Source organism: Chelonoidis abingdonii, chromosome 13 (assembly GCF_003597395.2).
Source record: "Chelonoidis abingdonii isolate Lonesome George chromosome 13, CheloAbing_2.0, whole genome shotgun sequence".
Taxonomy (NCBI): Eukaryota; Metazoa; Chordata; order Testudines; family Testudinidae; genus Chelonoidis; species Chelonoidis abingdonii.
This window is the reverse complement of record NC_133781.1, coordinates 29884577-29910355: the sequence shown is the minus strand read 5'-3', so window position 1 is coordinate 29910355 and position 25779 is coordinate 29884577. Positions and strand designations below refer to the sequence as shown.

The following is a 25779-nucleotide window of genomic DNA, read 5'->3' as shown; positions in this document are numbered from 1 at the left end:
CGGTCTACCCCACAGGACAACGATGCACATCACCCGCGGCTTCCGAGGGGTGGGCTGTTCTTTATTCGGTGCTCGCCTCCATACCCTCCCACTTCAGTTATCCTGTTCCCACTTATACATTGAACGTCTCCCGCCAGGACCCCACAGACCCCTCCCCCTGGTCTCTGCTCAAACCACTCCTCGTACCCCACAGAATTCCTCTGTGTCCATCCTGCAGGAATAAAATCATTTGTGCCCCAAATCAGCCGCAGTAATGAGACCAAATCTGATGGTATGTCCACTCTTGCATCACATTGCTCTACATTAACCCTGGCTTCGTTCTCCCCCTGCAAGCGCACAGTGTCCATAACTATGAGGATGTGGTGGAACTTGTTGAGATATTAGTCCCTGCTTCTGAGCCTAGTGTGCTGATGGGCAGCCCAGCTGTTGTTCTGGCCCAGCGAGGATGCCACTACTTCTGATCTGGGTCCTGGACCGGAGGGGCCCAGTCCGGCTCCCTGCGACCTGCATTCTCTGCTCTGGATGGGGAGGGTGAAAAAAGGCCGGGAGGTGTTCCCGGAGTCGATCACCTCCCTCTCCACGCGACCTCCATAGCGTATCGCGTGGCAAGGACCAGGTATTCAAGCCCCGGCATTGCTCCTTGTTAGCTGTCGTGTACAAGCCGCTGAAAGGGCAGTATGTGTATTAGAGAGGCCATCCAGGAATTTGGTTCTACAGACTGGCCCGAGACACCATACTTGTCAAGTGCAAATTGTGACGGGGACGACTCTCATTCTCAACGAACTTGCCTCGTACCAACCTCCCAAGCGGGCGTGGCGCCCAGAGTGATCGGTGCGGCCGCAGAACGTCAACGGCTCTCTCTGTGATACCCTACCCCCCGGGTTTCACCCGGCCGCCTAGACCCGGGTCGGTATACACAAACCCCGAGCACCAAACCCTACTGGCTGACGGCGAGGGAGGTGTACACACCCCCTCCTTCTATCCTCGTAGACCATTTGTACGTCCCATTAACCCCTCGATCGGATGGCGGGTCAAGTCGGGTACCCCACAGAACCCGTGATATTCTGCCCCACATAATCCTTCTGACCTGGTATCTGGGACCCCACCAGCAAACCCATCCTTCCCTGGTTTTGTCACATAACCCGTCTCTGGGGCTATCACCGGCGCTTGATTTGTGGGAGTTAGCGGTTACCCACAGAAGAACCCCGCCCCGCCCCGGTCCTGCCCTTAACGCCCTCCAAGCGGTGTGACCCACCAGAACACCCCCTAGAGGGTCCGCCGGCCCATAAACCCCTAGCGTCTGGGATACCCACAGAACCCCCCCCCAACGTGCCACGCCATACCCCTCCATTACCCTACACAACCGCCCCGGTCCCGGCCCCATACCCCTGCCCTCGGGCGGTTCCGTGGGCGTACCACAGGGACCCCCCCATTCCCGGACCCCATAACCGGCTCCGGTGTGGTACCCAGATAGAGTTACTGGGTGAGCGCCTCACTCGAGAGAACACGCGCCCCAGTCCCCGCGCCTAACCCGTGCCGGGATATCCAGCAGCACCCCTCCCTGGGACCCAACAGGGAAACTCGCCCCCGGGGTCGGGACGCCCCGATAACTCCGGTTCCCGCTGAGGATACCCAGCAGACGGCGTCTATGGGCGCGGCCGGACGGAGGGGTTCTGTGAGGTACCGCAGGCAGGGGTTATGGGGATGGGATCCTGGGTTCTGTGGGTACCCGGAGGGGTTATGGGTAGGACCGGGGGGTTCTGTGGGGTACCCGAGAGGGTTATGGCGGGACCGGGGGGAGTTCTGTGGGTACCCGGAGGGTATATTGGGCGGTGAATGGGGGGGTCTCTGTGGGTACCCCCGGAGGGTTATGGGGCGGGACGGGGGGGTTCTGTGGGTACCTGGAGGTGTATTAGGGGCGGGACCGGGGGTTCTGTGGGGTATCCAGACGGGGTTATGGGCGGGACGGAGGGGGTTCTGTGGGGTATACCAGAGGGTTATGGGCGGACAAACTGGGGGTTCTGTGGGTACTAGAGGGGTTATGGGCAGACCGGGGGGGTGTCTGTGGGGTACCCCAGAGAGGGGTTATGGGGTCAGGACCGGGGAAGGGTTCTGTGGGGTACCCTAGCGGACGGAGTATGGGCTAGAACCAGAGGGGGTTCTGTGGGGTACCAGAGGGGTATGGGTAGACAGGAAGGGTTCTGTGGAGGGTACCCAGAGAATGTTATGGGGGGGTTCTGTGGGTACCCAGAGGGTTGTATGGGCGGGACCGGGGGGCGTTTCTGTGGGGTATACCATGAGAGAGGTTATGGGTGGCGACGGGGAAGGAGTTCTGTGGGGTACCCAGAGAGGGTTGATGGGGTACCCCCAGGTAGGTTGTGGGGGTACTGAGAGGGTTATGGGCAGGATACGGGGGGGTTCTTGTGGGGTCGGGGTTAAGGGTCGGGGGGTATGGGTGCGCGGAGGATGGGGGGGGGTTCTGTGGGTACCAGGAGGGTTATGGGCGGATGGGAGGGGTTCTGTGGGGTACCCGGAGGGGTTATGGGTGGGACCCAGGGAAGGGGTTCTGTGGGGTACCCAGAGAGGGGTTATGGGGCGGGACCAGGGAGGGGTTCTTGGGGTACCGAGGGGTTATGGTGGACGGGCGGGTTCCTGTGGTTACCGCAGGGAGGGGTTATGGGTGGACCAGGAAGGGGTTACTGTGGGGTACCCAGGAGGATTATGGGGCAGAACCAGGGGGGTTCTGTGGGGTACCCCAGAGAGGGGTTTATGGGGTAGGACTGGGAAGGGTTCTGTGGGGTACCCAGAGAAGTTATGGGGGGGTTCTGTGGGTACCCAGAGGGGTTATGGGCGGGACCGGGGGGCGGTTCTGGGGGGTATATCCAGGAGGAGGTTATGGGGTGGGACGGGGAAGGCAGTTCTGTGGGGTACCCCAAGAGGGTTATGGGTACCCCAGGGAGGGTTGTTGGGGTACCTGGAGGGGTTATGGCAGGAGGGGGTTCTGTGGGGTACCCGGAAGGGGTTATGGGTGGGACGGGGGTTCCTGTGGTTAACCCGCAGACGGGGTTATGGGTGGGGAACGGGGGTTTCTGTGGGTACCCGCAGGAGGGTTATGGGGCGGGACCAGGAGCGGTTCTGGGAGGTACCCGGAGGGTTATGAGGTGGGACGGGGGGGTTCCTGTGGGTGTACCCGCAGGAGGGTTATGGGTGGGACAGAGGAGGGGTTCTGTGGGTACCCGAGGGGTTATGGGGGGACCAGGAGGGGTTCTGTGGGGTACCCCAGGGAGGCTTATGGTTAGGGCGGGACGGGGCGGTTCTGTGGGGTACCCAGGGTAGGATTATGGGTGGGACGGTGGGGTTCCTGTGGTAATAGGTACCCGACAGATGGGTTATGGGTGGCGCGGGGGGGGTTCCTGTAGGGTACACGGCGCGAAAAGGGGTTATGTTGGTGGACGTGAGGTCCTGTGACACGGGTACTTGACGCCGGAGGGTTATGTTCGCGGGACGGGGAGGTTCTGTGGGGTACCCAGGCAGGAGGGGTGATGGGGAGGACCGGGGACAACCGGTTCTGTGAGGTACCCGGAGGGGTTATGGGGCTAGGACCGGGGGGGGTCTGTGGGGTAACCCGGAGGGTTATGCGGCGGCGGGATCCCGGGGGAGCGGTTCTGTGAGGTACGAAATACCGGAGGGGTTATGGTAGGACCGGGCACGGTTCTGTGGGGTCCCGGAGGGGTTATGGGTGGAGGAACATGCAGGGCGCGGTTCTGTGAGTACCCCGGAGGTGTAATGGAGGTAGGACCCGGGGGCACGTTTCTGTGCGATGTACCCGAGGGTTTACTGGGGGTAGGACGGCTGGGCGGTTTGGGGGATAACAACATTCCGAGGGGTTATGGTGGGCCGGGAGGCGTGAAGTACCGCGGGGGGTCGGGGATTAGGCTTACGCGGAGCGTTCTGTGGGGTAAACCGCGGAGGGGTATGGGGCGGGCTAGGGGCGTGTGGAAGATCTGTGGGCCGTACGCTGCGGCGCGTTTATGGGACGGACGGGGGCGGTTCTGTGGGGTACCGAGGGTCTATGGGGCGGTGACGGGGCGGTTTCTGTGAGTACCTGGATGGGTTATGGGCGGGCTTAGAGGGCGATGTGGAGATCTGTGGCGCTTGCGGCAGCCGCCGCAAGGGACGGACCGTTCCTGCCGGAACGTTGTTGTCGGGGTTGGCGGCCGCGGGGCTGTGACGCCGCCGCGCACGGTAGGATGGGAGCTGGAGGCCGGAGCCGGAACCGTCCCGGAGCAGGCGGGGAGGCCGGGCGGGGCCGGCAGCGCCATCGCGGAGACCTCGTGAGTCGCGGCGGGGAGAGCCGCAGATCGGCCCGGCCCTGGGACCCCTGCGCGGCTGGCGGCCCGGTCCCGGGGCGGCGGGCGGCGGCCCCTGGGAATCAGCTCCCGCCGGGCAGGCCCCCGAGCCCCGCCTCCTTCCCTGGACCCGAGCGAACCGGGCCGGGACAGGCTGAATACCCGAAACCCCTCCGGGTACCCCACAGAACCCCTTCCCTGGTCCCACCCTATAACCCCTCTGGGTACCCCACAGAACCCCTTCCCCGGTCCGCCCCATTACCCCTCCGGGTACCCCACAGAACCCCTTCCCTGGTCCCGCCCCATAACCCCTCTGGGTACCCCACAGAACCCCTTCCCTAGTCCTACCTCATAACCCCTCTCTGGGGTACCCAACAGAACCCCTTCCCTGGTCCCGCTCCATAACCCCTCCCTGGGGTACCCCACAGAACTCCCCCAGTCCCGCCCCATAACCCCTCCGGGTACCCAACAGGACCCTCCCCGGTCCCACTCCATAACCCCTCCGGGTACCCCACAGAACCCCTTCCCTGGTCCTACCCCATAACCCCTCCCTGGGGTACCCCACAGAACCCCCCCCCCGGTCCCGCCACATAACCCTTCCGGGTACCCCACAGAATCCCTTCCCTGGTCCTACCCCATAACCCCTCCCTGGGGTACCCCACAGAACCCACCCCCGGTCCCATCCCATAACCCCTCTGGGTACCCCACAGATCTCCGTCCCACCCCATAACCCCTCTGAACCCCCCTGGTCCCACTCCATAACCCCTCAGGGTACCCCGCTGAACTCCCCCCCAATTTGGCTCCATAACAGCTCCCTGGGTACCCCACAGAACTCCTCCCCCCTGGTCTCGCCTCATACCCACCCACTCCTGTCCCATAACTCTCCCCCAGGACCCCACAGAACCCCTCCCCCTGGTCCTGCCTCATAACCACTCCTCGGGTACCCCACAGAATTCCTCTGTGTCCATCCTGCAGGATAAAATCATTTGTGCCACAAAATCAGCCAGTAATGAGACCAAATCATGATGTTATGTCACTACTGCATCACATTGCTCTACATAACCTCTGGCTTCTTTCATCCCCCTGCAAGCGCATGTGCCATAACTATGAGGATGGGTGGGGAACTTGTTGAGAATTATCCCTGCTTCTGACCCTAGTGGTGCTGATGGGGCAGCCCAGCTGTGTTCTGGCCCAGCAAGGATGCCACTACTTCTGAGTCTGGGTCCTGGACCGGAGGGGCCCCAGTCCGGCTCCCTGCGACCTGTCATTCTCTGCTCTGGATGGGGAGGAGGTGAAAAGCAGGGAGGATGTCAGTCATCACCTCCCTCTCCAAGGACCTCCAGTAGCGATCTGCTGAAGTGACTGAAGTGTTCATTCAGCACCCGTCAATTCTCCTGTTAGCGGGTGCACAAAGGGGCCTGCTGGAAGAGTGCAGGAATTGTGTATTAGAAGGGGCAATCCAGGATTGTTCTACAGGACTGGGCCAGGTTAGATACACAGTAACATTTTCAAAGGTGTCCAAGTGACTGGGGAACCTAACTCTCATTCTCAAAAGGAACTTAAGCTATGTCTACACAACAGCCGCTACAGCTACGATGCTGCTGCGTGCTGCTGTACTGCCATAGTGTAGACGTCCCTACATCAGTGGAAGGGGGTTTTCGGTCTAGGTAGGTAATGTCCCATTTCAGGAGGTGGTAGCTAGGTCAGTGGAAGAATTCTTCCTTCAACCTAGCCGCATCTACGCTGGGGCTAGGTCGACCTAACTATGACGCTCAAGTGAAATTTCCTTTTACAGCCCTGAGTGATGTAGATAGGCCTGGTCTGTTAAAAATTAGATCAACCTAAGTGCCCTCAACTTGCAATGAGCTCTAAGCGCTCAGGTGTCTACGGCACTTGAAAATGGGACAAAAGCCAGGTCTAGCCTACTCCCGGCACCAGTATAGTGATGTGGGTAAGGGTGGGGAAGAGATGTGATCTCTGAGTGACAGAGCTGAGTTGGCAAAAGCCCCTCACGTAGAGGCTGGAATATGCTAGACCAAGTACAAAAATGCAGCTTTGTGGATATAAACAGCACGCATATGAGGAACGTTTTGCTGCTATACTATACAGGTAGAGCTATGCTGGAAAATCATTCCTAAGATAGATCTGACTTTAAATTCCTAAGTCACTTAGGCACCTTTGAAAATTTGACCCCAAGGCTGGGATTTTTAAAAGTGTCTAAGGGAATGAGGTGCCTAAATCTCATTAACTTTCAATGAGAATTGGGTGCCCAATGGCTCTTTGTGCCTTTGAAAATCTCCTTATAAGTCACTTTTGGAAATTGGATGGAGGCTCCTAAGTCACACAGGCTCATGTCCTTCAAGGTATTTAGGGAGCCAACGCCCACTGATTTCCTTAGGTGTGTTTGAAAATGGCACCGATGACCGCTAAAGAAATGCAAAGAAAGCACCTGCTTTCACAGGGCCAAATGGCTGAAAGTGATGTCAGTGGGAGCAGGGGTCACTCTCAGCCTGCTTCTATTCCCTGGGGATAATTAATCTGACATCACTGCATACCTGCAACTGCTGCAGGTGAACCCCAGGCCGGAGTAATAAAGCTCCAATTGCCTCCAGGGGAAGGACGCAGCTAGAGAAAGAATGTTACAAAAAAATAAAATAAACTACAACCAGCCAAGTGACAATAAAGAAGGATGTGGGGATCTCTCGAGAACCCTGTTCTTCGTAATTACCTGCCACTTACAGCCCTAACATGGTCACTTCATTTCTTTGTGCAGTCATTTAATCAAATAACCTTGAAGTATGCACAGCTATGTGGCAAGACGGCTTCTTAGAAGCTCAAGAACTGGTATACTCAGGGCACGCAAGTCAGCATGGGCCTCTTTAATTGCAGGGGCTACTTAAGCCATGAAATGTGACTTCTCACATGATAGCAGCCTGACCAAAGTGTCTGCCCAGCCCCAAAGCTCTCACTACGCTGCTCACAGCGCCTCGCCTGTGGATCCTTCTGTCTGCTAAAGCAGGGGACACCTGCAGCAGGATGGCATCTGGACATGGCCCAGCAAGCACAGGAGAGAAGCTCTTCCTGATTGTCACTCCCTTTGCTGCACGGTTTTCCTTCAAGAAAGTGAAGGTGGAAGAAGGTGAGAGGAGCCCGTTGTTACCACAGGTAAACGCTGGGTTTGTGTTACATGCTGGCTTTGTGCTTCTCTTTGGAGTATGTGGGGGTCAGGCTCTGTGACTCAGCTTAACTGCAAACCCAGAACTGATTTCAGGGGTCTTAGGAGCGCCTGAAAATAAGACTCCAGTGTTCTTCGGGGCGGAGGGGGGGCGGGGGAGATGAAATCCCTTGGCCCTAAGCTCTGTTCTTCGTCAGGAAGGGGCACATCTGGAGCATCTCCACTGAAGTCAAGAGCCACTCCTGACTTGTGCAGATGAGCCGGATTCTTGCCCTGGCTTAAATCTCTAAGGTTACAACATGTTCCCAAAGTCATTCGCTCCCTTCACCCCCGCAGTTCTGCTCTCCATCTGCTGTGTGCTTCCTTCCTGTGCTCGCCACTAACGCTCATCGCGGCTGGCATCAGGTTGAGCAAACTAAGGTGGACCGAGAGGCCTGGTTTGCCATGGGGTGTCATGAGGCTGGGTTCAGATTTCTGCCTCCAGCACCTGGGCTGGGCCTGGGCTGGAATCGGCTGCCTACCCCTCTTCTGATGGCGGCACAAGGTTCCTCCTCCCAACAGCTATCTGTCACTCAAACCCTTCTGCGGGGCTTCCCAGTGAGTTGTCATGACACAGAGGCCCATTGGTGGTTCACTACTCTGTCAGCAAGTCCTAGCAGGCCTGCCAGACTCGCCACACCCAACACTCTGCTGTCACGGTGCTTACCTAAACAGCGATGTGAGGGATCAAAGGCTGGCCGATGGCATGCTGGTCACTAGCATCATAGCGAACTGTCTGTGCTGACACTGTACAGGGAGTTGTGTCTGTACGGAAAGAATGTTTTCACATCTGGAACAAGGCAGAATGGACAAACAGCTGTTCTGCCAGGCAAAGAAAGTGATATTTGCATATTGTCAGGTTGGGAGGGGATGTGAAACTGACATGGCAGAGCAGACTGGAGTGTGAACACCAGGGGCCATCCTGACTGTGGGAACAAAGACAGTAAATGTTGGGTTATATAAGGAGACGCAAAGGAATATTTTGTTCTCCATTTTCTGGGGAAACCCCTTGGAGGGTGTGGGGAAATCAGGACAGCCTGGATCCTGGTATGACTGAAAATTGGCAGCTTGATCAAAGAGGGAATCATGGGAAGAAGCTCCCCGGACTGACTAGGAAAGGGAGCCACTAATCAGTTTGTTGTCTTTGTAACCATTCTCCTTCCACTGTCCGGGCCTGACCCGCACGTGACTTGGTCAGTCTCAGCTCTTTGTTCATAAACATGTATTTGCTTTAGATCACTGTGCAAAGTTATGACAAAGGCCCTGATCCTTGTAGCCACCCGGCTGTGTGCACGCTGTCTCTTCAGGCAGGGACAGCGGCTTGGTAGTCACTGTGAGTGCCCAGTGCCAGGGCTAGACACCGTGTCGAGAGGCTTCCGCGGCATTCGGGGACTGGGGTACGCCAAGGGCAGAATAAAGGCTGGCAGAGCTTCCAGGCAGATTGTCGGGGAGGCAAACAGGCTGGGGGGCTGACCCCCAGTTTAGCACCAGCAGGCCTCTCCCTTGCTCAGGCAGGGGGGTAACAAGGTGACCCACAGTCCTTGCGGCCCGAGGGAGCGGCCAGTGAATGTGGGAGCTTGCAAGGCAAGGCCAGAAGGAAACACAGCAGAGCACTGTTTTACTCTGTCCTATCGCTCCAGAGTTTGACTGGTGAAGATAGTATCACCAATGTAAGCAATGACTCACTCATGCTTGAGTAAAACCAATAGATCAGAGCAAAGTAAAGCAAAGCCACTGTACATTGTGCCCCCCCATAGGCCTCTGGGGCTGTCTACAGCTTCCTCTTTGGCATTTTAAAATGGGCTTTGTATTAACAAACGGTATAAGGCAGTAACAGCCTCCTGCAGCCTTGATCAATGCAAACCGGGAGAACCACCGCCCTCCTTCTGGTAATAGAGCAATGACTGGAGCCCAGGCATCAGGGAGCAGCCTCTTCTCTTAGCTGTACTGCAGCCCAGTCCTAGCCTGCACCCCGCAGAGCCAGGCAATGCACAAACACTGGACAAAAAAGTGCCCCCCAGCCACCCCTCTTCGCAGCTCTGAAATCTCTCTTGCCACAGCTGCTCTTTCAGTTCAAGGTCTTTCCCCTACACACGCCATCGGTTTCTGCTGCAGCTAAGGAGCCTGGCTCCTCGTTTGCTCATGGCAGCAAGGGCTCCCTGCTACTGCTCCCCCAGTTCTAGGAACAGAAGTGAACTGCTGGTGCAAAACCAGATGGGCGCACTCACGGCTTTGGCGAAAATGGCCAGCGTTGGACATGTTTCCTTCCGGGGACTTTAAAAACACCAGCCCTCCCCCCAACCATAAAACTTGCAGGACATTTGTCCCTGGTCCCCTCCCCTTTGCTAACTACCCTCATACCAAGCTGTTGGCCCTATGCAGGATTGCCAACCTCAAATGTTCAAAAATCAGGAGTCAGCTCGCCAAAAATCAGGAGATTGGCTTTAAAGTCAGGAGATGATAGGAGATGATATAAAAATAATAGCTGTGGTGTTCTGTTATTGGCCTTCTGCTTTTGAAGCCTTTTGGGTGCACTGGGGTCCCATTGGGAAGTTTTATGCACAGCCAGGAGGGCTAGAAACTTACTTTTCCTTTAAAGGATGAAGGCTGGAATCATCACATATCCACTTGACTCCAGAAGCTGGGGCTTTAAGGAAACAATAATTATCATGAGATTCACGGCAAAATCATGAGAGTTGGCAACACTCCAAGTATGCTCCAGCTTGCTGTGCCCAGGGACTCCTCACTCTTTCGACACACAACACAGTCAGTATTTGAGAGCTTTGAAGTGAAGTGTTAGATTCATTTCACGCAGTATCTTGCACAATGGCTGCAGATTAGCTGAGAAGAGAGGCTGTTCAGGAAGCTCGGTGCAGACTGAATGGGGTGCCAGTTTTGCATGAGAAGGAATTAAATAGCTGAAGATCTAGCTAGTGCTTCTATGACTTCGTAGAATGGCAAATCCAGACACAGTTTGCATCTCTTCTGTTCCCTGTTCTATAACAAAGGGCTTACCAGGATAACGAAGGCCGTTTGAAACTTTCGCTTCCTTAAACAATAGTTGTGCTGGGGGAATCGATCCTTAACCCAATGCATTAAAATCCTACATAATCAAGGAGGCTGCAAAAAAACAAAGTTTTGAGGGGGTGGAGAAAACAATAAAGTTTAAGTGCAACAGAGAAAAACTTTCGCCAAGTCTGAATCTTGTCCAAGAGCTCTAGTGGAGTAGGACTTCCCAGAAGAGAGGACATGCTTGTGTTTTTCTGCTCCTCACTGAACCAGGAAATGATCTGTTCTTTCTCTCTCCCCGCAATCAGACACACAGACTGGGCAAGCTGCTTTCTTCACCCAACCTCCCTGGCCCCCTGTTCTCTGCCGCTGGAGACCCAGACGCTGGATTGCCAGAGAAGCACCCAGGAAAATGGGATCTTCTACTGCCTCCCAGCCACAGCCTGGATTTCTGCAGCTATTGCATTAAGTACTTGACCTTCCTCTGGAACCTCTTGTTCTCTGTGCTGGGCTTGCTGATCTTGGCCTTTGGGATCTGGGGGCTCCTGGCCAAGGAGTCCCTGGTAAGTGAGCGTATAGCCCACCTGGGCTCTGACCCCATGCTCTTCTTTGTCCTGGTGGGTCTGGGCGTCAGCACCGTCTCTCTAGCAGGCTGCATGGGAGCGCTCTACGAAAACACCTGCCTGCTGAAGTTCTTTACTGGGGGAGTCATCACTTTTGTCATCTTGGAGATTCTAGGTGGGCTTGTCCTGTATTCTCTGAGACACCAGCTCAAGGGCTCCCTGCAGAACACCATGCTGGGGGCTGTCCTAAGGTATCAGGATGACCCAGATCTGAGATTCATCATGGACGAAATTCAGATGGGCTTGCAGTGCTGTGGCGCAGAGTCCTACCAGGACTGGCAAATGAACATGTGAGTACAAAGGTTTGGGCTACAGCCACGTTGTCTGACTCACTTGGGAGGTTGTGGAAAATCTCGAATCCATTTTTTAGGGCTAGCAAAGCTCCTACTCCAAATGCTCCTTGCATGCAGGAGAGCCAGCATCAGCTGACTCAGCTCCTGGCTACATGCTTATGCTGCAGCTGCCTGTGCAGCTTCCTAGCATGTCAGGCTGAATACAGGCAGCGACGTGTTGCAGCCACATGCCTTCAGCCTCACTCACACTGCATCTGGTGCAGGGTAATAAACAGTGACGCCGCCGTGCAAAGCTCATGGAAGGCACAATCTGCGCTCCCCTCCTTTCTGTTCTGGGAGCGGACTTGCTGAGGGCGAGTCCACAAGGTATTTGCAAAGCACTTCTGGGCCTGGCCTCCATAGGGCGGCTCTCTGTGTGGACGGAGAGCCAGGTGGGTGGACAGACGCTAGAGGAAAGCTGTTGTGTTCAGGCGAGGAGTGAGCTGCTGAGACTGGGCCATGGGAAGATGTTGGTCTACAGTGCTGGAGCCCCAAACTTCTCCATGTTCTCCTGCAAGGGAGGCTCTTTGCTTTGCTTTTTCTTCTTACAACGACCCAGTGAAACTCGGGCAGGGCAGGGCAGGGCAGGGCAGGGAAGACCCAGTGCAACCTCAAGGCTCTGGGCCGTCCCTCTATCGCTTGGCTGGCAGGTGCGTTTGTATACGGTGGGGAGCCTTTATCCCCTGGTGGGATGTGGTAGCAGGGGTGGGCCGAGGAAATGACACCATTAAACCAACCTGAGAGAGATGCTGGCAGGTAACGTTCCCACTCAGGTTCCAGCCACCAGCCCCGCAACTGGAGCACAAGTCTGAAGTGGGCCTAGTGCAGCTTGGCCCGCTTAACAGAGGGATCTCAGACTAGAACCGCTACAGCCTGTGCTGGCCGTGGGAGATGGACCCTGAAGCTGCACCTCAGACTTCTCTCTGCTTGCAGTGAGCAACGCCAGCTGCGGTGGTGAGCACAAAAGCACTGGGCTCCTCGAGTCACCTCCAAAGAGTGACGGATTCTCCTTGGTCATTCGCAGGTATTTTAACTGCAGCTCCCCCGGTGTGCAAGCCTGCGGCGTTCCCGCTTCCTGCTGTCTGAATCCCCTGGAGAATGGCACCATCACAAACTCCCAGTGTGGCTTCAGAGTCCTTGGCATGGAGGAGTTTGAAGCTCAAAATATCATTTCCCTCGGCGGTTGCGTGCCCCAGCTGAGCCGGTGGCTTCATGGCCACAGGGGGATGCTGAGCATCTACTTTGTGTTTCTGATCCTGGTTGAAGTCGGAGGCTTCTTATTGGCAACCAAGTTACTGGCAGACCTGGCATTTGTCAGAGCACAAGGGCGGCGGCAGCCAGGGCCTTGGTGACTCACCACACGTGGCTGCAGGTCAAAGCGGGATCCTGGGGCGGAGCTTCAAGCTGATGTGATTGAAACGGGGGCTCAGAACCTTTCTCCAGCAGGGCACGATGGACGGGCTGGGCCCGCTGCTGACCTCGGGTTCTCTGACGCCTGTGTGGGAAAGGCTGTTTGGTACAAGCTCTGGTGTGAATCTAAGCCGGGCTGCTTGTCTCAGCGTAACCTCCCTGGTGGACACGTGGATTCCAGTGTGAAGTGGTGCTACCATTCCAGCTGGGGTCACGTGAAAAGGGGTGGAACCATGCTGAGAAAAGCCCTTCGTGCACTGGCAAGAGGGCCGCTGGGGGAAAGGGGTTTAGTTCTGGGACTTGTCTGGCACAGGCAGGGAACTCCGCTGGCCCCACTGAGCCTGCTGCAGCAGCTCTCTGGGCTGCGGGAGATCAGAGTTGAGCCCTTCGTCCCTGGCTGGAGCAGCAGGGCATGTGCAGGAGAAACAGCCCACCTGCACCGCCCCTGCCTTTGCCTGCTGCGAGGAGACCCTCTCTCAATCACCGAGGGGGGAACCCCAGGCCTTCAGCTGAGCGCAAGGGTTTCTGTGCCCCCCCCCCCCCCCCCCCCCCCCCCATGTGCTGCTTCCCATGTCCCGCTTGCTGTGGGAAGGCCTTACCCTGCCCAGCTGGGGCTGGACAGCTTTGTAGGTACCTGGCAAATAAATCTCTACCTGTTCCATGGCTGTAGAGGAGGGGAGTGACTGGGAAGGGGCCCTCCGCAGTGAGATACCATGCAGGGCAGACAGGGCAAGTGAGCCCCGAGGACTGACAATCGCTCAGTCCAACTGCTCCGCGGTTAGAAGCCGCTGCCTTGCGAGACTAGACCGGACGCACCCAGCGGTGGCCATCTCACCTCCCCTTAAGCCCACTCTTGGCCATGGGAAGTGAAGGGCCAGATTGCCCTACCCTCAGCAGTGGCGGGGAGGGAGGGGTTAGAAGCCCAATCCAACAGCCCCCTCTGCTGACTGCACTGGGCCTCAGCTAGGCCTTGCAATGAGATGCAGCTTGCAGAACAGAGCCTTGGGCTGCTTGGCTGTGCAGAGCCGCCCCTTGAACGCCCGGTGCTGGCTGCCCCAGCCTGCCATGCCCTCCCCTGCCAGCACGGCTGACTCAGAGGCTCCTAGCTGCAGCATTCTCTGCCCCCCTCCCGCCCCCAAGGGGAATCTCCAGGTGACTAATGTTTGCAGCCCTCGGAGGATGTGAAGTGCTCAATTAGAGCTTTGTGCTGAGTGGGAAACTGCCCCAGCTGCTCTCTCTGCCTCGCCTCTTGGCACAGCTGTATCAATTATCCATGGGCAAAGGAGGCCGGGCTCCCAGCTTCCAGAGCTGCTTACACAAGCAGCTTCTCTCAGATCAATAGACTTCCATGCCACCACAAAATGCCTTGCACCTTGACCCCCTCCTTTCACCCAAGCAGCCAGGGTTTATGCTACCTCTGTGGAGCCCACCCCCTGCAAGCAGGGAGTTCTCTGCTCCTCCCCATAGGTGGCTGCATTTCCCCAGGGCTGGATGTTTTGAGACAAGGGGCAGGCGAAGTTTTAAGGAGGAGAGCTGTCTGGCCTTGGGGAGGATGTCCGTCTGAAAGCATTTTCACTGAAAAATGGGGAGGGTTGGTGGGGGTGTGTGATGCCTGGGTTTTGGCAAGTGCTGGTAATTAGCCTGTATAATCCACCCTCTGCAGTTTATAGTAATGTAAAGCTACCCTGGCTCCTGCAGAGAGAGAACCTGTCCCAGCCCTAGGCAGCTGTGGAAGAACAGGTGGCTAACACACAACAGAGGGAGGATCATTCTACACCTCACACTGCAGCCACGGCTCCCCACTACTCCAGTTTGCTGAGTCTGCAGCCCTAGTGAAAATTCCAGGGCTTTCAAACAATTAGCAGACATTAAATGCCAAATCCCACTGGCCTTGCTCCAGCAGGTTGGGCAAGCTGAGAGGTGAATGAGACTGGTGGTACACAGCGTGTCTTGGGGAAATCCAACACATCCAGGCTGCATGGGAGCATCAAGGGTGGAATAGAGCTGGCTTGGAAAGCCAGGTCAGACTCAGAGCAGATTCGACTGAGCGTGTTTATTTGAAAGAGCTTGTTGAGGCTGGTCTCGTCACTAGCAGCGAAAGTGGCTGCAGCCCCCTCTGTATAAATAGTGACACTCTGTGGGCTGCCGTGAGACACATGCTCAGGGGCCGGCTAGATGATGCCGTACTGCGCCAGCTCGTGGAGTTCCAGGTGACTGAAAGCTTCCCAGGGGCAAATCACGGTGATGTCTGAAAGGGGAAAACCAGACAGAGGCAGGAGTCAGCGTGAGCCAGGATCTGGCTGCTGTCTGGGCAAAGCCCTCTCCCCAGCACTGCTGCTTGGCACATTGTCCCTGCTATGGGCGCCCCTAGTCCCAATTCAAATGGGGCTTGTTCCATGCCAGCGCATCCTGCCCCTGTGCAGTGGAGACCAGTGCCACAGGGCTGGGCGCTATTTACCCAGGGCAGAGCTCTCCCAGGCACTCTGCCTTTGTCACCCAGCTGTTCTGGAAGTTCATTCTCTGGTGCAGGGGGAAAGGGGGTCTGCCAAAGGGGGAGGGACGGGATGGCACAGGGAATTAAGCCACAAGTTCAAGTCCTGCTTTAGGCCATATGAGAAACTGACCCATGTGCAGTCCCTCCTGGTTCCATTTATCCACAGCAAACCCAGCCAGGGCACAGCTGGTGGCCACTTCTCAGGAGGGGACCAAGGGGGCGGGGAACTGCAGGTCAGGGCTGAGCTGTGGGGGGCGGGGTGGGAGTCCAGCACAAGTCGTGGTGGAAATGCAGAGGGGGGTTGATATCTGCACAGCTGTGAACCTCTCCTCAGGGCTGAGGTGTCTCTGCAGAGTGGGGGGGGGGGGGGCTGGCTCCTGCTGTTAATCTCTCCCTTTCATGTGGAACACATTCCTTATTTCCAAACCAGTCAAGCACCAGCTGCTCGGTTACCTGTTCCCAGCCCCTCCATGCCAGGAATGTCATCACCGAACCTGCAAGGAGAGACACCATTACATCACTCTTCCTGCCTGGGCTCAGCCTGGAGCATCCCTACCCACCCCCAGTGATCTGTGACCCCCAGCTCTGCGTGGAGAGGTGTGGGATGACGGGCTGGCCAGAGGGAGCCTCTCCAGCAAATACCCCTTGCTGGCTCACTGGCCAGAAACCCAGCCTTGAAAGAGCCCATTGCCTGAGTCCCCAGCACTGTAGGGCAGTGAGGTGGCTGTGGTTCTTTGCACCCTAAGGGAGAACTGAGTTCTAGGCAGTTCACGCTGGGTGTGGAGCCTTTGCAGAAGACCTGACACCTGCAGAATCTCACTGCTGCAGTGAACTGCCAAGCCCCCAGCTGGGTGCATCTCCCTGGACGTGGTCAGTGAACGGGCGATAGGGTGAGAAGACCTTCCCAACTCTGGTTCTCGCTGCAATGGGTGGTCTCCTCTCATTTGGCTGCTGTTCGGGGCACTCCTTTCTCTTTGTTAAAGCCCCCACCAAGGTCTCCCTGCTCTGGTGCCAGTGGCTCCCCTCCTGCTGCATTGTTGGGCTGTCCCGGTCGAGTCCCCTCTAGCCTCACATGGGTTCCCCTAAAGACCACAGTTCAGGGGGAGAGTGGATGGGGGCAGAGCAGTCTCACAGCAGAGCCCTGCCCCCGAGCTATCTGGGGAGTAAATGCTCAGGGGCTGCAGCAGTTACAGCTGGGGGGGCAGAGCCCAGGGCCAGAGGTTAGTCCTGGCCAGAAGGGGCTGGCAGTACACTAAGCCCTTGGGTTAGGCCAGTCACCACAGGCCCTGCCTGCTCACCAGTACAGGGAGACCAGACTCTATGAGAGCAGCACTCCCACTCTACGTGCTCACCCTTGGGTCCCCTTCTTGGGTGGCTTGCTCTTGAACTGCCTGGTTTGCCTCTGTTTGAATTTGGGGGGCCCTTTCCTGGGGGTGGCTGGCCCTCCAGTCACCCTGGTGGCTGACTTGATCTCCAGCTTGGGGGGCTCCAGGCTCATGGCTGCAGTGGGGTGTCAGCTGCTGGTGCAATCCACTGGCTCCAGGTCCCGGCTTCTCCCTGCAGGGCATACGTTTGGCGGCAAAAAGAAAGAAAGAGAATTGGCCATGTGAGGGGAGCAAGGAGATGGCGGCCCACAGTGCCCGCTGAGATGGGCCACCAATGCAAATGTACTGCCGCCTTCCTGGGTGGCTAGCGGCAGCTGGATGTAGTCTGACCTGACCCAGCACCCTTAGCCAAGGGTGTAGCAGCAGGCTCCTCTAGAGGGGGGACACAGCAGCACCCCAGCGGGTGTGGGTCACCCAAGTCTGCTCGCCCCTGGGAGCAGGGAATGTGGGTGCAAGATGGGTGGTGCATGGGATCACACCTCCCTCTAGTGGCTGACTCACTCACTGACTGCCAGTTAGTGTTTTAGCTGGTGGGGCAGGGGGATGTGCTTTCCGGTGCTGAGCAGCCACAGTTCAATCCCCACCCGTGACCCTGGACCGAGGTTTTCAATGCCCGCAAGGGGCTGTTGCTACCCAGCTCCTGGGAATGAACAGGAACTGGGTGGCCAACCCTCCTGCCCAGGGGGCTGGTGCACACAAAAGCCAAGAAACAGAGCTGGCTAGCTAGGAGTGGGGATGCAGACCCTCCCTCCCACGCCCTTTAAACGAAAGCTTTAGCCACTCACCAGCCCAGAGCGGGCCAGGGCTCCGTTCCACGGCTCAGTGACCCACTTGCCAGCCACCCCGCCCCTGCTGCAGAAGAAAAGCTCCTGCAACCTTGGAACTGGCTGAGCTCAGACAGCTCTAAGCTCCTTACTGCAAGGACATTGCCAGCCCTAGGGAACATGGGACAAAGAAGGGGCTTTAGCGTCTGTTTCTTTAAACAGCAAATCCCTGAAGTTACAACTGTTTGCTCCTTCTCCCCTGACCTCTAACATCCCAACTCTCGTACCAAGCCTGTCGGGAACCTGGGGACAGCGAGGGCTGAATGAATCTGGGAGGCTCTTTGCTGGGTGCTGTTATTGCTTCTGACACTGGGGGTTGGGAACAGCTGGCGTGCTGCAGCTGCTTCTGGTTGCTGGTGTCCTGGCAAAGGGAAGATCTGAGCATGCAAGGTCAGCTGGGACCAGCACGGTGCAGAGGTCTCTTCCCACCAGTTAGTGTTCAGAAAGCCCTGGGGTCACATGCTTAGCTGTGTGCATGGCGGATAATGTGTCACACCGTGTTAACGAAGACAGAGGCAGCACCTGCGTGGGATTGAAATATCCCTGCTGGCTTGTTTTAAACTGTGCGTTTGCAAGGACAAAACAGGTCCTTTCTCCCTGGGACTGGGGCCCTGAAGTCTGTCCTCCAGGGCACTGATCCAGCACATTTATCAGTATGGGCTGTTGCAAGCACAGGAGTTATTGGGTCCCAATTAGCTAAAAGTCACATATTTAAAAAGACAAGGATCCAGGTCTACAGATAACGCGTCGCAAGATTAGCATTAAAATGAGCTCTCAGAGACTGTTCACTGTGGACGCTGCTGGTTGCATTTCCCTCTCCTGGGCAGTGAAAATAGCCTAGTCGAGAGCCAGTTTGATCATGTAATGAGAGACTGTCCCACAATTCATACCCACCAAGGGCAGAATTAAGATTATATGGGCAAGCTTAATTCTGGCATTTTCTAGCTTTTGAGGGAAAGGACGGAGCTGTTAGGAGATAAATATAAAGGGACATGATAGAATACAACATGACTGGAGAGAGAAGGAAGGTAGATGATTTCAATGCATCCTTCAGAGCACAAGATGCTACTCAATCAGTGAAAAGCAGCAGATTTAAAAGCAATATGAGGAAAAAGTTTACACAGGGCCCAGTTACCCTGCAGAACTCATTGCCACAGACACCACTGAGGCCACAAGCTCAGCTGGACCCACAAAAAGACTGAACACTTCTGTTGGTAATGAAAACATACATGAGTTAAAAACAATCTCCCCCCCCTCCAAGTTTGGAAGGGCCCTAACCCCTCATGTTTCAGGCCATGAACTGACCTTTGGAGTAGGTAAAAATGTTGCCCTATAATTGCTCGTGGGTGGGGAAGCTTCTGAAAAAGCTGGGGCTGGCCACTGGTGTAGATGGATCCCTGCTCTTGTCCAGCCTGCCAGCTTGTGGGTTCCTGCGCTCCGCTCGCCAGCCTTAATGCTGTTCTTTTACTAGTAGCTGTGTGGGATCCAGTGCTTGCACGGTCAGTTCCTGTGCAACACAAGACCGGAATAACTGGCGGGGCGGGGTGGGATGCAGCATCCATGACTTCTGCTCCAGCGTTAGCATCCAGCCCAATTGCACCTGGGAACCCAAACTCACCTCCCGGTTGCCAGCTCTCATGATTTTATCACAAGTCTCAGCGCTGGTGTCTTTCTCAAAGCCCCAGGCCCCCTGCATCACGCCAGTACGCAGTAATTTCAGCGTAGTGATTTTCTAGCCCTCACAGTGGCACACTGAACACAAACCCTAGAGGCTCAAAGACCAGAACTCTCATGATTTTTAAAGCCAATCTTGTATTTTTTTAGGAGGGGAGGGTGCTGACTCCTGGTTTCTTGAATGCTCGGGGTTGGTAAATTACTCTCACTCCATTGTTTCTATGAAGGGGTTTCTGCAGTAGCATCAGTCTTCTGTGCCCAAGAAACATCTCCGTTCCAGGACGAGCGATCCGGGGTGAAATAGCAAAGCATCGCCAGTTACAGTCACTCCCAAGTAAAACCTCAGCTGGTTTGGCAAGGCCTATATAATTTGTGAAAGGAGAAATGGGTTTTTAAAGGCTAGATGCTAGTCTCCCAAAGCCAGAGGGCTAGTATGCTATCCTGCAAGCAGCCCTCCCAGGCTACTCAATAGCCTACTAGCCCCTGGGCATCAAGAGGTCAGATTCTAGCCCGTACTGTTTATTTCTCGTGGATAAATGATCAGAGTTAGGAGGTGCCTACAATGAAGCTTGAGTCTTCAACAGTGAGTGCTGTTACACAGCCCCTTACTTGTGAGGGATTTCAGTGATCCCCTAACCCAGCCACCTGTGCAGTTACTATCCATTCACAGACCCTGCCCCTTCGAAAGACCATCCTCCTGGCTTCTCCAGCTGCAGAGCAGCCCATTCACCCCACTCTGTGTTCTGTGAGCAGTGGCAATCCCTTCCCTTACCAACACCTCTCACAGCAGGGAGCTGGTCTGGGCTACAAGGCTGGAAAGGGACTCCGGGCTGCGAGTCAGGAGACTTGGATTCTAGCTTTGCCTTTGCCATATCTTGATTACATGACTTCAGCACGCTCTTTACCCCACTGGCTGGCTGGCGCATTCACACTAAGCTCTGTGTGTGGGGCGGGGGGGGAAGGGTCTAGCACTCCCAGGCTCTGATCTGGCCAAGAGCCGCTAAGTGCTATTTCAATGCAAATAATAAAGTTAAGCATAGGTGTAATCTATTAAGCAATCTCCTGGGCAATAGTGCAACATGTGCCAGTTTGCAGGATAGGGGCCAGGGTCAGCAGCTGTTGCAGGTCCCCTCTCTAGTAAGGCTTTAGTTTATCTATTGTCTCAGAAACATTTGGGGACTGATCCACAGCCATTGAAGGCAGTGGTGAGTCTTCCCAGCAGCTCAGGGCCTTTGGAGCAGGCCCTCAACACCTACAGCCACAGCAAGCCAGAGGAAAAAACTTCTGCAAACAACTGGACAGATTTGTGTATCCTGCCTCCTCTGCAAATACCCAGAGCGGTGCTAATCTGAGCAGGGCTGCTCTCCCCGGTGGCTGGGCAAGAGGTCAATACTTCTGCAGATACTAGCCGGGGCTAGCAGGCCTGATGGGGCTGACAACAGCCCCAACTTGCTCCATAACAAATGATTGCAAGGAGAAGGGGAACAGGTCGACACTTGGGGCTCCCCCCTGGCAAGAGCAGCCAGTCAACGCTCTCCCTTTCAAAACAGTTTTCAACAAAACCCAGCCTGTTTGGAAAAGGAACATTTCCCTTCTCACTGAAATTCCCACCCCCTGCCGTTTCCAGGGGTTTTCCCCTCCCTTGGATCCACCCACCCCACTTCCCAGTTTGGAACCAGAAAAGGGGAAAGAGCAAAAACCCAGAACATTTCAGTTAAAAAGAATCCCATAAAATTAATGTTTTAAAGATTTTCTTTGAAAATTCCCCCATCGTGGCAAACTCCAGTCCTGAGCCTTTGGCTGCCCCTCGGAAACAGACCGAGCCACCCAGGGGTTTGCTACAGGCGCTCGGCGGCTCCATCAGCAGCCTGGAAGCACGGACAGCTTAGAGCACCCCAGCTATTATCCATCTGGTTCTTTGGTGCCTGTCCAGACTAGCCACCTTGGAGGAGTTCATGCCAACAGTCTGATAAGATTTGAATCCACCCTGCACCGGCTATCAGCACCACGGCCTAGTAACAACCCTCCAATCACTTGGCATCCGCAGTGGAAGGACTGACTAGGATTTTAAAGCCCAAGGAAAGGAACTACAGTCTCACACAGGGTGGCAGAAGCGGACAGAGCCAGGGAGGTGAGCGAGACAAAGGCTGGAGCACACTGATGCCTTATGTAAGAAGCTGAAGAACAGCTGCACTTAGTGTGTTGAAAGCAGTGGGGATTACTTACCCTGCTGCAGATGTTTCCCAGGGCCAGCTGCACCGGGCTGGCACTAGCCCCAGCCAGCTCTGACGGTCTGTGTCCTAGAGACAACACTCTGATGGTCCTTGCGGGCGCGTGGGTTTATTCTGCTGCTGGGTAATAGGATTATGATCCTTCCTTTAGAAATGGGTAAGCTGATTTCATTTCTAACGGGATGCCCATCATTCGGGGTGAGGAGATGGGCATGTGGGTGAGAGGGAAGGCGTTGGGGTAATGCTACTGCAAGACACTGTCTGCTTCCGCTCATTTGACTGGGTAGTCAATTGTTCCGAGGGGCATTGGCTCGTCTTTCTGGCTCTGCCCAATATCTCAGTGTGCAGTGGGGTGTTTGGGGTAGAACAATTTCTAGCAAATAATTTATTGGCTGGACTTTGCCTCCTCTTCAGTTTAGAAGCTTGTTGTTGGGAGATCCCTGGCTGGCAATCAACGACCCGGGTGTTCCCGGGAGCAGACTTCAGCCTGCAACTCAGCCGGTACAAGTATTCCAGACAGCAGAGCTACTCTGAGCGCAGGATCCTTGACTGGCCCTTTCAGAACCCGCTGTCCCAGCTGTCAATAGAATATGTGCTTTGCACAAATCCGCAATATTGGGCTCAAATGGGCTGATTCTCAGAACGCTCCTGCCATGAACCACAGCTGCTAGAAGACCAGGCAAAGCGACTGCAATGGGGCTCAGAAAGCGAGCCCAGATCTTTGCAGTGTTCACCAAGGTCGGCCTAGGGGCACATGACATTTCCCTTCCGACTCATTGTGTGTATTGCCATATGGTTAGAGGGCCCACTCATGGATCCCAGCCCATTGCGCTAGGTGCTGCATGCACATGTATCCAGCGGACAGTCCAAGGAGCACACAAGCTGAGCAAAGACATTAATTAATAGCAGCTATAGTGCAATTAGCGTGTGACATCAAACAAACCAGGAAACAAAGCCCCTGCCCCGAGGTTCATACAGGACAGGAAACCCCATGATACGAGGGATGGGCCCCAGACTCAACCCATATGGATCCCAAGCTGCTGTCCGATCTTGAAAAGCAGCGAGATCACCAAAGGCCTGGGCCTCTGGGATGCTACCCCATATGATAGCATCCTCCTGGCCGAGGCTAGCAATGCTCTAACCCTTCCTGTGCCGATGAAGTCAATGGAAGCCACAGGGCCCTGAGCCACTTGGAAAAAATCAGACTACTTACCTAGCAACCAAGCCTGGATTCAGGTGTCTGCCTTTCCAAAGGCTGGCCCTGGGAGCGAATGCAAGGGGCGGTTGTTACTGCTCTGTAATTTCCTGTCTGGTATTCTTAGGAACCTAGGAATTGCTAGAGTGGACAGAAGAAAGGGTCCACCTACTTCAGTCCCCAGTGCTCAACCCTGGCCACTGCTAGCTGCTTCAGAGGAAGGCACAAGAGGCTACATAATGGGCACATTATTCCTTATCTGTCCACTGGGGAAGTTTCTTCCTATCTCCTAGTAGTGAAGCATGACAGTTGATATCCCTTCCCCATTTTAATCCTATCTACTGTCATGGCGGATGTTCCTCATTCTCCATAGGGCTTTCTAATCCTGTTCTGACCACTGCTAAGGTGTTGGCCCCAGTTGACAATAAATATCTGTGACAGGGAGTCCTATGGGCCAACTGACTATCATGCATTAATAAAAGGACTTCTGATCACTGCTCAATTTCTTGGAAAAGCAGCTCCTTGGTCTTTGCCCAGGTTTCCTGTGGAAGCACCAGTTTGTCTGCTGGATGAGTATCATTCCAAAGCTAATCCCCTTGCACTAAAGCAATTAAAAAAAGGCATAATCTCAGTACACTTTAATTGAATTTCAGGCCCTTCCACTAATTACAATTAGTTAGGCTTCAGCAAATAGGATTATGCAAATCCAGGAATGTTTTAAGGACACCATCTGAACTGGTTACTTTCTGATAAAGACAAGGACCCCTGTTAATTATTGATTCCATCTTGAGTTTTATGAGCGCAGACTGCTAAATAGCTAGCAGGTCTTAGTGGCACCTAACTTCATTACCCAGATTCTGCTGCTGGGGGAGTTAGTTTCCAACAAGATTTCATAAAGAATCTCAGACTCTACAGCCAAATGCAGCAAGGGCACGGCTCTGGCGGGCAGAGTTTTAGGGGGGCTGGTGCTTTCTGACATGGACCCCTTCGCAAATGGGAAAAAAATGCTCTCATTTGGCACAAAGAATGCGGGACAGATTCCTTCGCGGACCCTATACACCACTCCAGGGTGCCTGGGGAGGGGGAGCAGATCTGCGGTGCCAAGTGCGGCAGGAAATTCCATCGGTGCAAAGCACTGCACCCCCCCCAAGCATCTTTGGGTCAGCTGCCTTGCTAGGCATGGTACAGGAGGTGAGGCTCCACAGCACATGCCACTACAGAGCGTCTGTGCTGTGCCACACAGCACAGCAGCCACTAGACAGCCCTTGGAAGGCACTGCAAATTAGAGCAGCCCTGCAGCTGCTCTTATTTATGCCTGCGCCATTTTCACCACCACAGCAGCCCAAATGCACAAATGTAGCTTTAAAGCCCCCATGCCTCTCACATGCCAGGCTATGCCTCCCGTGCTGCATCTCCTGGAGGCAGGGAACAGACTCTCTGCCATCCTCCTCCATTCATACAGTGTGCCTTCCTTCACAGATGCACAAATCCCTAAATGCAGCTACATCTAGGGGCGCAACACCACAGCCATTTGCCAGTGAACCATTCTCGGAGGAGACAGCGAAGGCCACTGTGTGCAGTGGAAGCAACGGTGGATTTAAGGAGGCAGCAGGCAATTGTTCACACTTGAATCGGAGCAGAACTCCACAGCTAAAAATCACACACTGACCTAAGACCTTTACCAACCTGAGTGGCCAACAGGCTGGTTTTAGATCCTGCCTCAGAAACCTGCACCTGCAACAGCACAGAGCCCCAGTGTGGTGCTAGAGGGCAACGGACCAGCACTGACCCCGAGGGAACAGCTCTCCTACACTACTTGGGTTTTCACAACGCTGATTACCCCTGCCCAGCATTGCAGTTCTGCACTCAGCTGCAATTTTGATTGTAAAATCCCCAAAGTTGCTTTTTGCTGTTGATTGATCTCTCTAGCAAGCAAGGAAACCTCTGGCCCAGGGAAATAAATGCTATGCTCTCATCTCAATTCAGAGCTAAGCCAGGCTGTTCAGTGCACTGGACTCACCTGATCTATGTTTTGGGGGGAGATCTCCAGGTCCAAAGTGTCACTAGGGATCTATCGCCCCCTTACAGAACTGAAAGGGGACCCACAACCAGCAGCTGATTTATACGCTCTGCCCCCTGGTTATACTGCAGTGAGAATGTCTGAACAAAAGAGGGTGGGACAGATGTGTGCCTGAGATGGACAAAGCCACCTCTGCAGAAGGAGTTTCCTCTCCCCTCCAGGAAGAGAAGAGAAACCCCATTTGCTGTTTCTTCATGCAAGGGAACCTCCCCCTTTCTCATAAACAGCTGCAAAGTAACAGGTGAGGGAGCGAACTCATTAAAGAACCAACCAAGCGAGGGCACTGAACAGGGTTTTAACCGTGTGTGGACCAGGATAGCTTCTCTTTACTTTGTGGTAGCAAGCCTGGCACAGTGCAGACTATATAATCAGTGCAGGCTCAGGCACCTCGCTAGAGCTCCAGTATTAAATCTTTGCTGAGAAGGGGTACACAGGGTCTCAGGTTTAGTGCGGCTTCGCAAAGTTCTGCCCTGTTGCTAACACAAGCAGATCCAGCTTTCTCCTTGCAGTTTATCCCATCTGCAGTCAATGATCTAACGTACACACTTCATTCAACCGTGATGCAGACAAAATCCACACGCTCACTGCTCGGACTGGGTACTTTGCCCTGACTAGGCTGGGGTGCCAAAAGTCAGCTGCAGCCGTCTCAGGTTAACCAGAACAAGCAGTATGGCAAAAGGCTGGTGCCACTGCTTGGTACCTGCTGAAACCCCCTTGTGCAGGGACAGGTACCCACACTGAATACAGTCAGCTCTGAGCCCAGTGGGCCAGCAATCCCACTGGCCCAGGGGAAAAGCCATTTCCTCAGGAGGATGAGGGGACAGGTTACAAACCCCAGCGAGGCCTCCTCTGAGAAAAAACGCTGGGCTCTGGCAGCCAACCCCATCCGAGGGGCCGACATGACAGAAAGCCTCAACAACAAGCACTTACAACATGCTGAAGCCTCTAATAAGTTTAGA

At 55.1% G+C, this 25779-nt stretch overlaps 2 protein-coding genes across 3 annotated transcripts; one reads left to right on the top strand and one right to left on the bottom strand.

Moving 5' to 3' along the window:
* The first annotated feature begins 7228 nt into the window (after nucleotides 1-7228).
* On the top strand, nucleotides 7229-12879 carry TSPAN10 (tetraspanin 10). The gene is made up of 3 exons (XM_032797236.2): nucleotides 7229-7514; nucleotides 10881-11485; nucleotides 12552-12879. The coding sequence occupies exons 1-3, from the start codon at nucleotides 7386-7388 to the stop codon at nucleotides 12877-12879; spliced, it is 1062 nt and encodes a 353-aa protein (XP_032653127.1). The 5' UTR covers nucleotides 7229-7385.
* On the bottom strand, nucleotides 9080-21734 carry PDE6G (phosphodiesterase 6G). 2 transcript variants are annotated; one of them, XM_032797238.2, is made up of 4 exons: nucleotides 21541-21734; nucleotides 16784-16988; nucleotides 15885-15925; nucleotides 9080-15185 (listed from the first exon to the last, which is right to left on the bottom strand). In XM_032797238.2, exons 2-4 carry the CDS (start codon nucleotides 16927-16929, stop codon nucleotides 15109-15111), a joined length of 264 nt encoding a protein of 87 aa, XP_032653129.1. In that variant the 5' UTR covers nucleotides 16930-16988; nucleotides 21541-21734; the 3' UTR covers nucleotides 9080-15108. The 2 variants fall into 2 exon arrangements, with proteins under 2 accessions (XP_032653129.1, XP_032653128.1); XM_032797237.2 differs by lacking the exon at nucleotides 21541-21734 and adding an exon at nucleotides 17602-20899.
* Between the last annotated feature and the right edge of the window lie 4045 nt (nucleotides 21735-25779).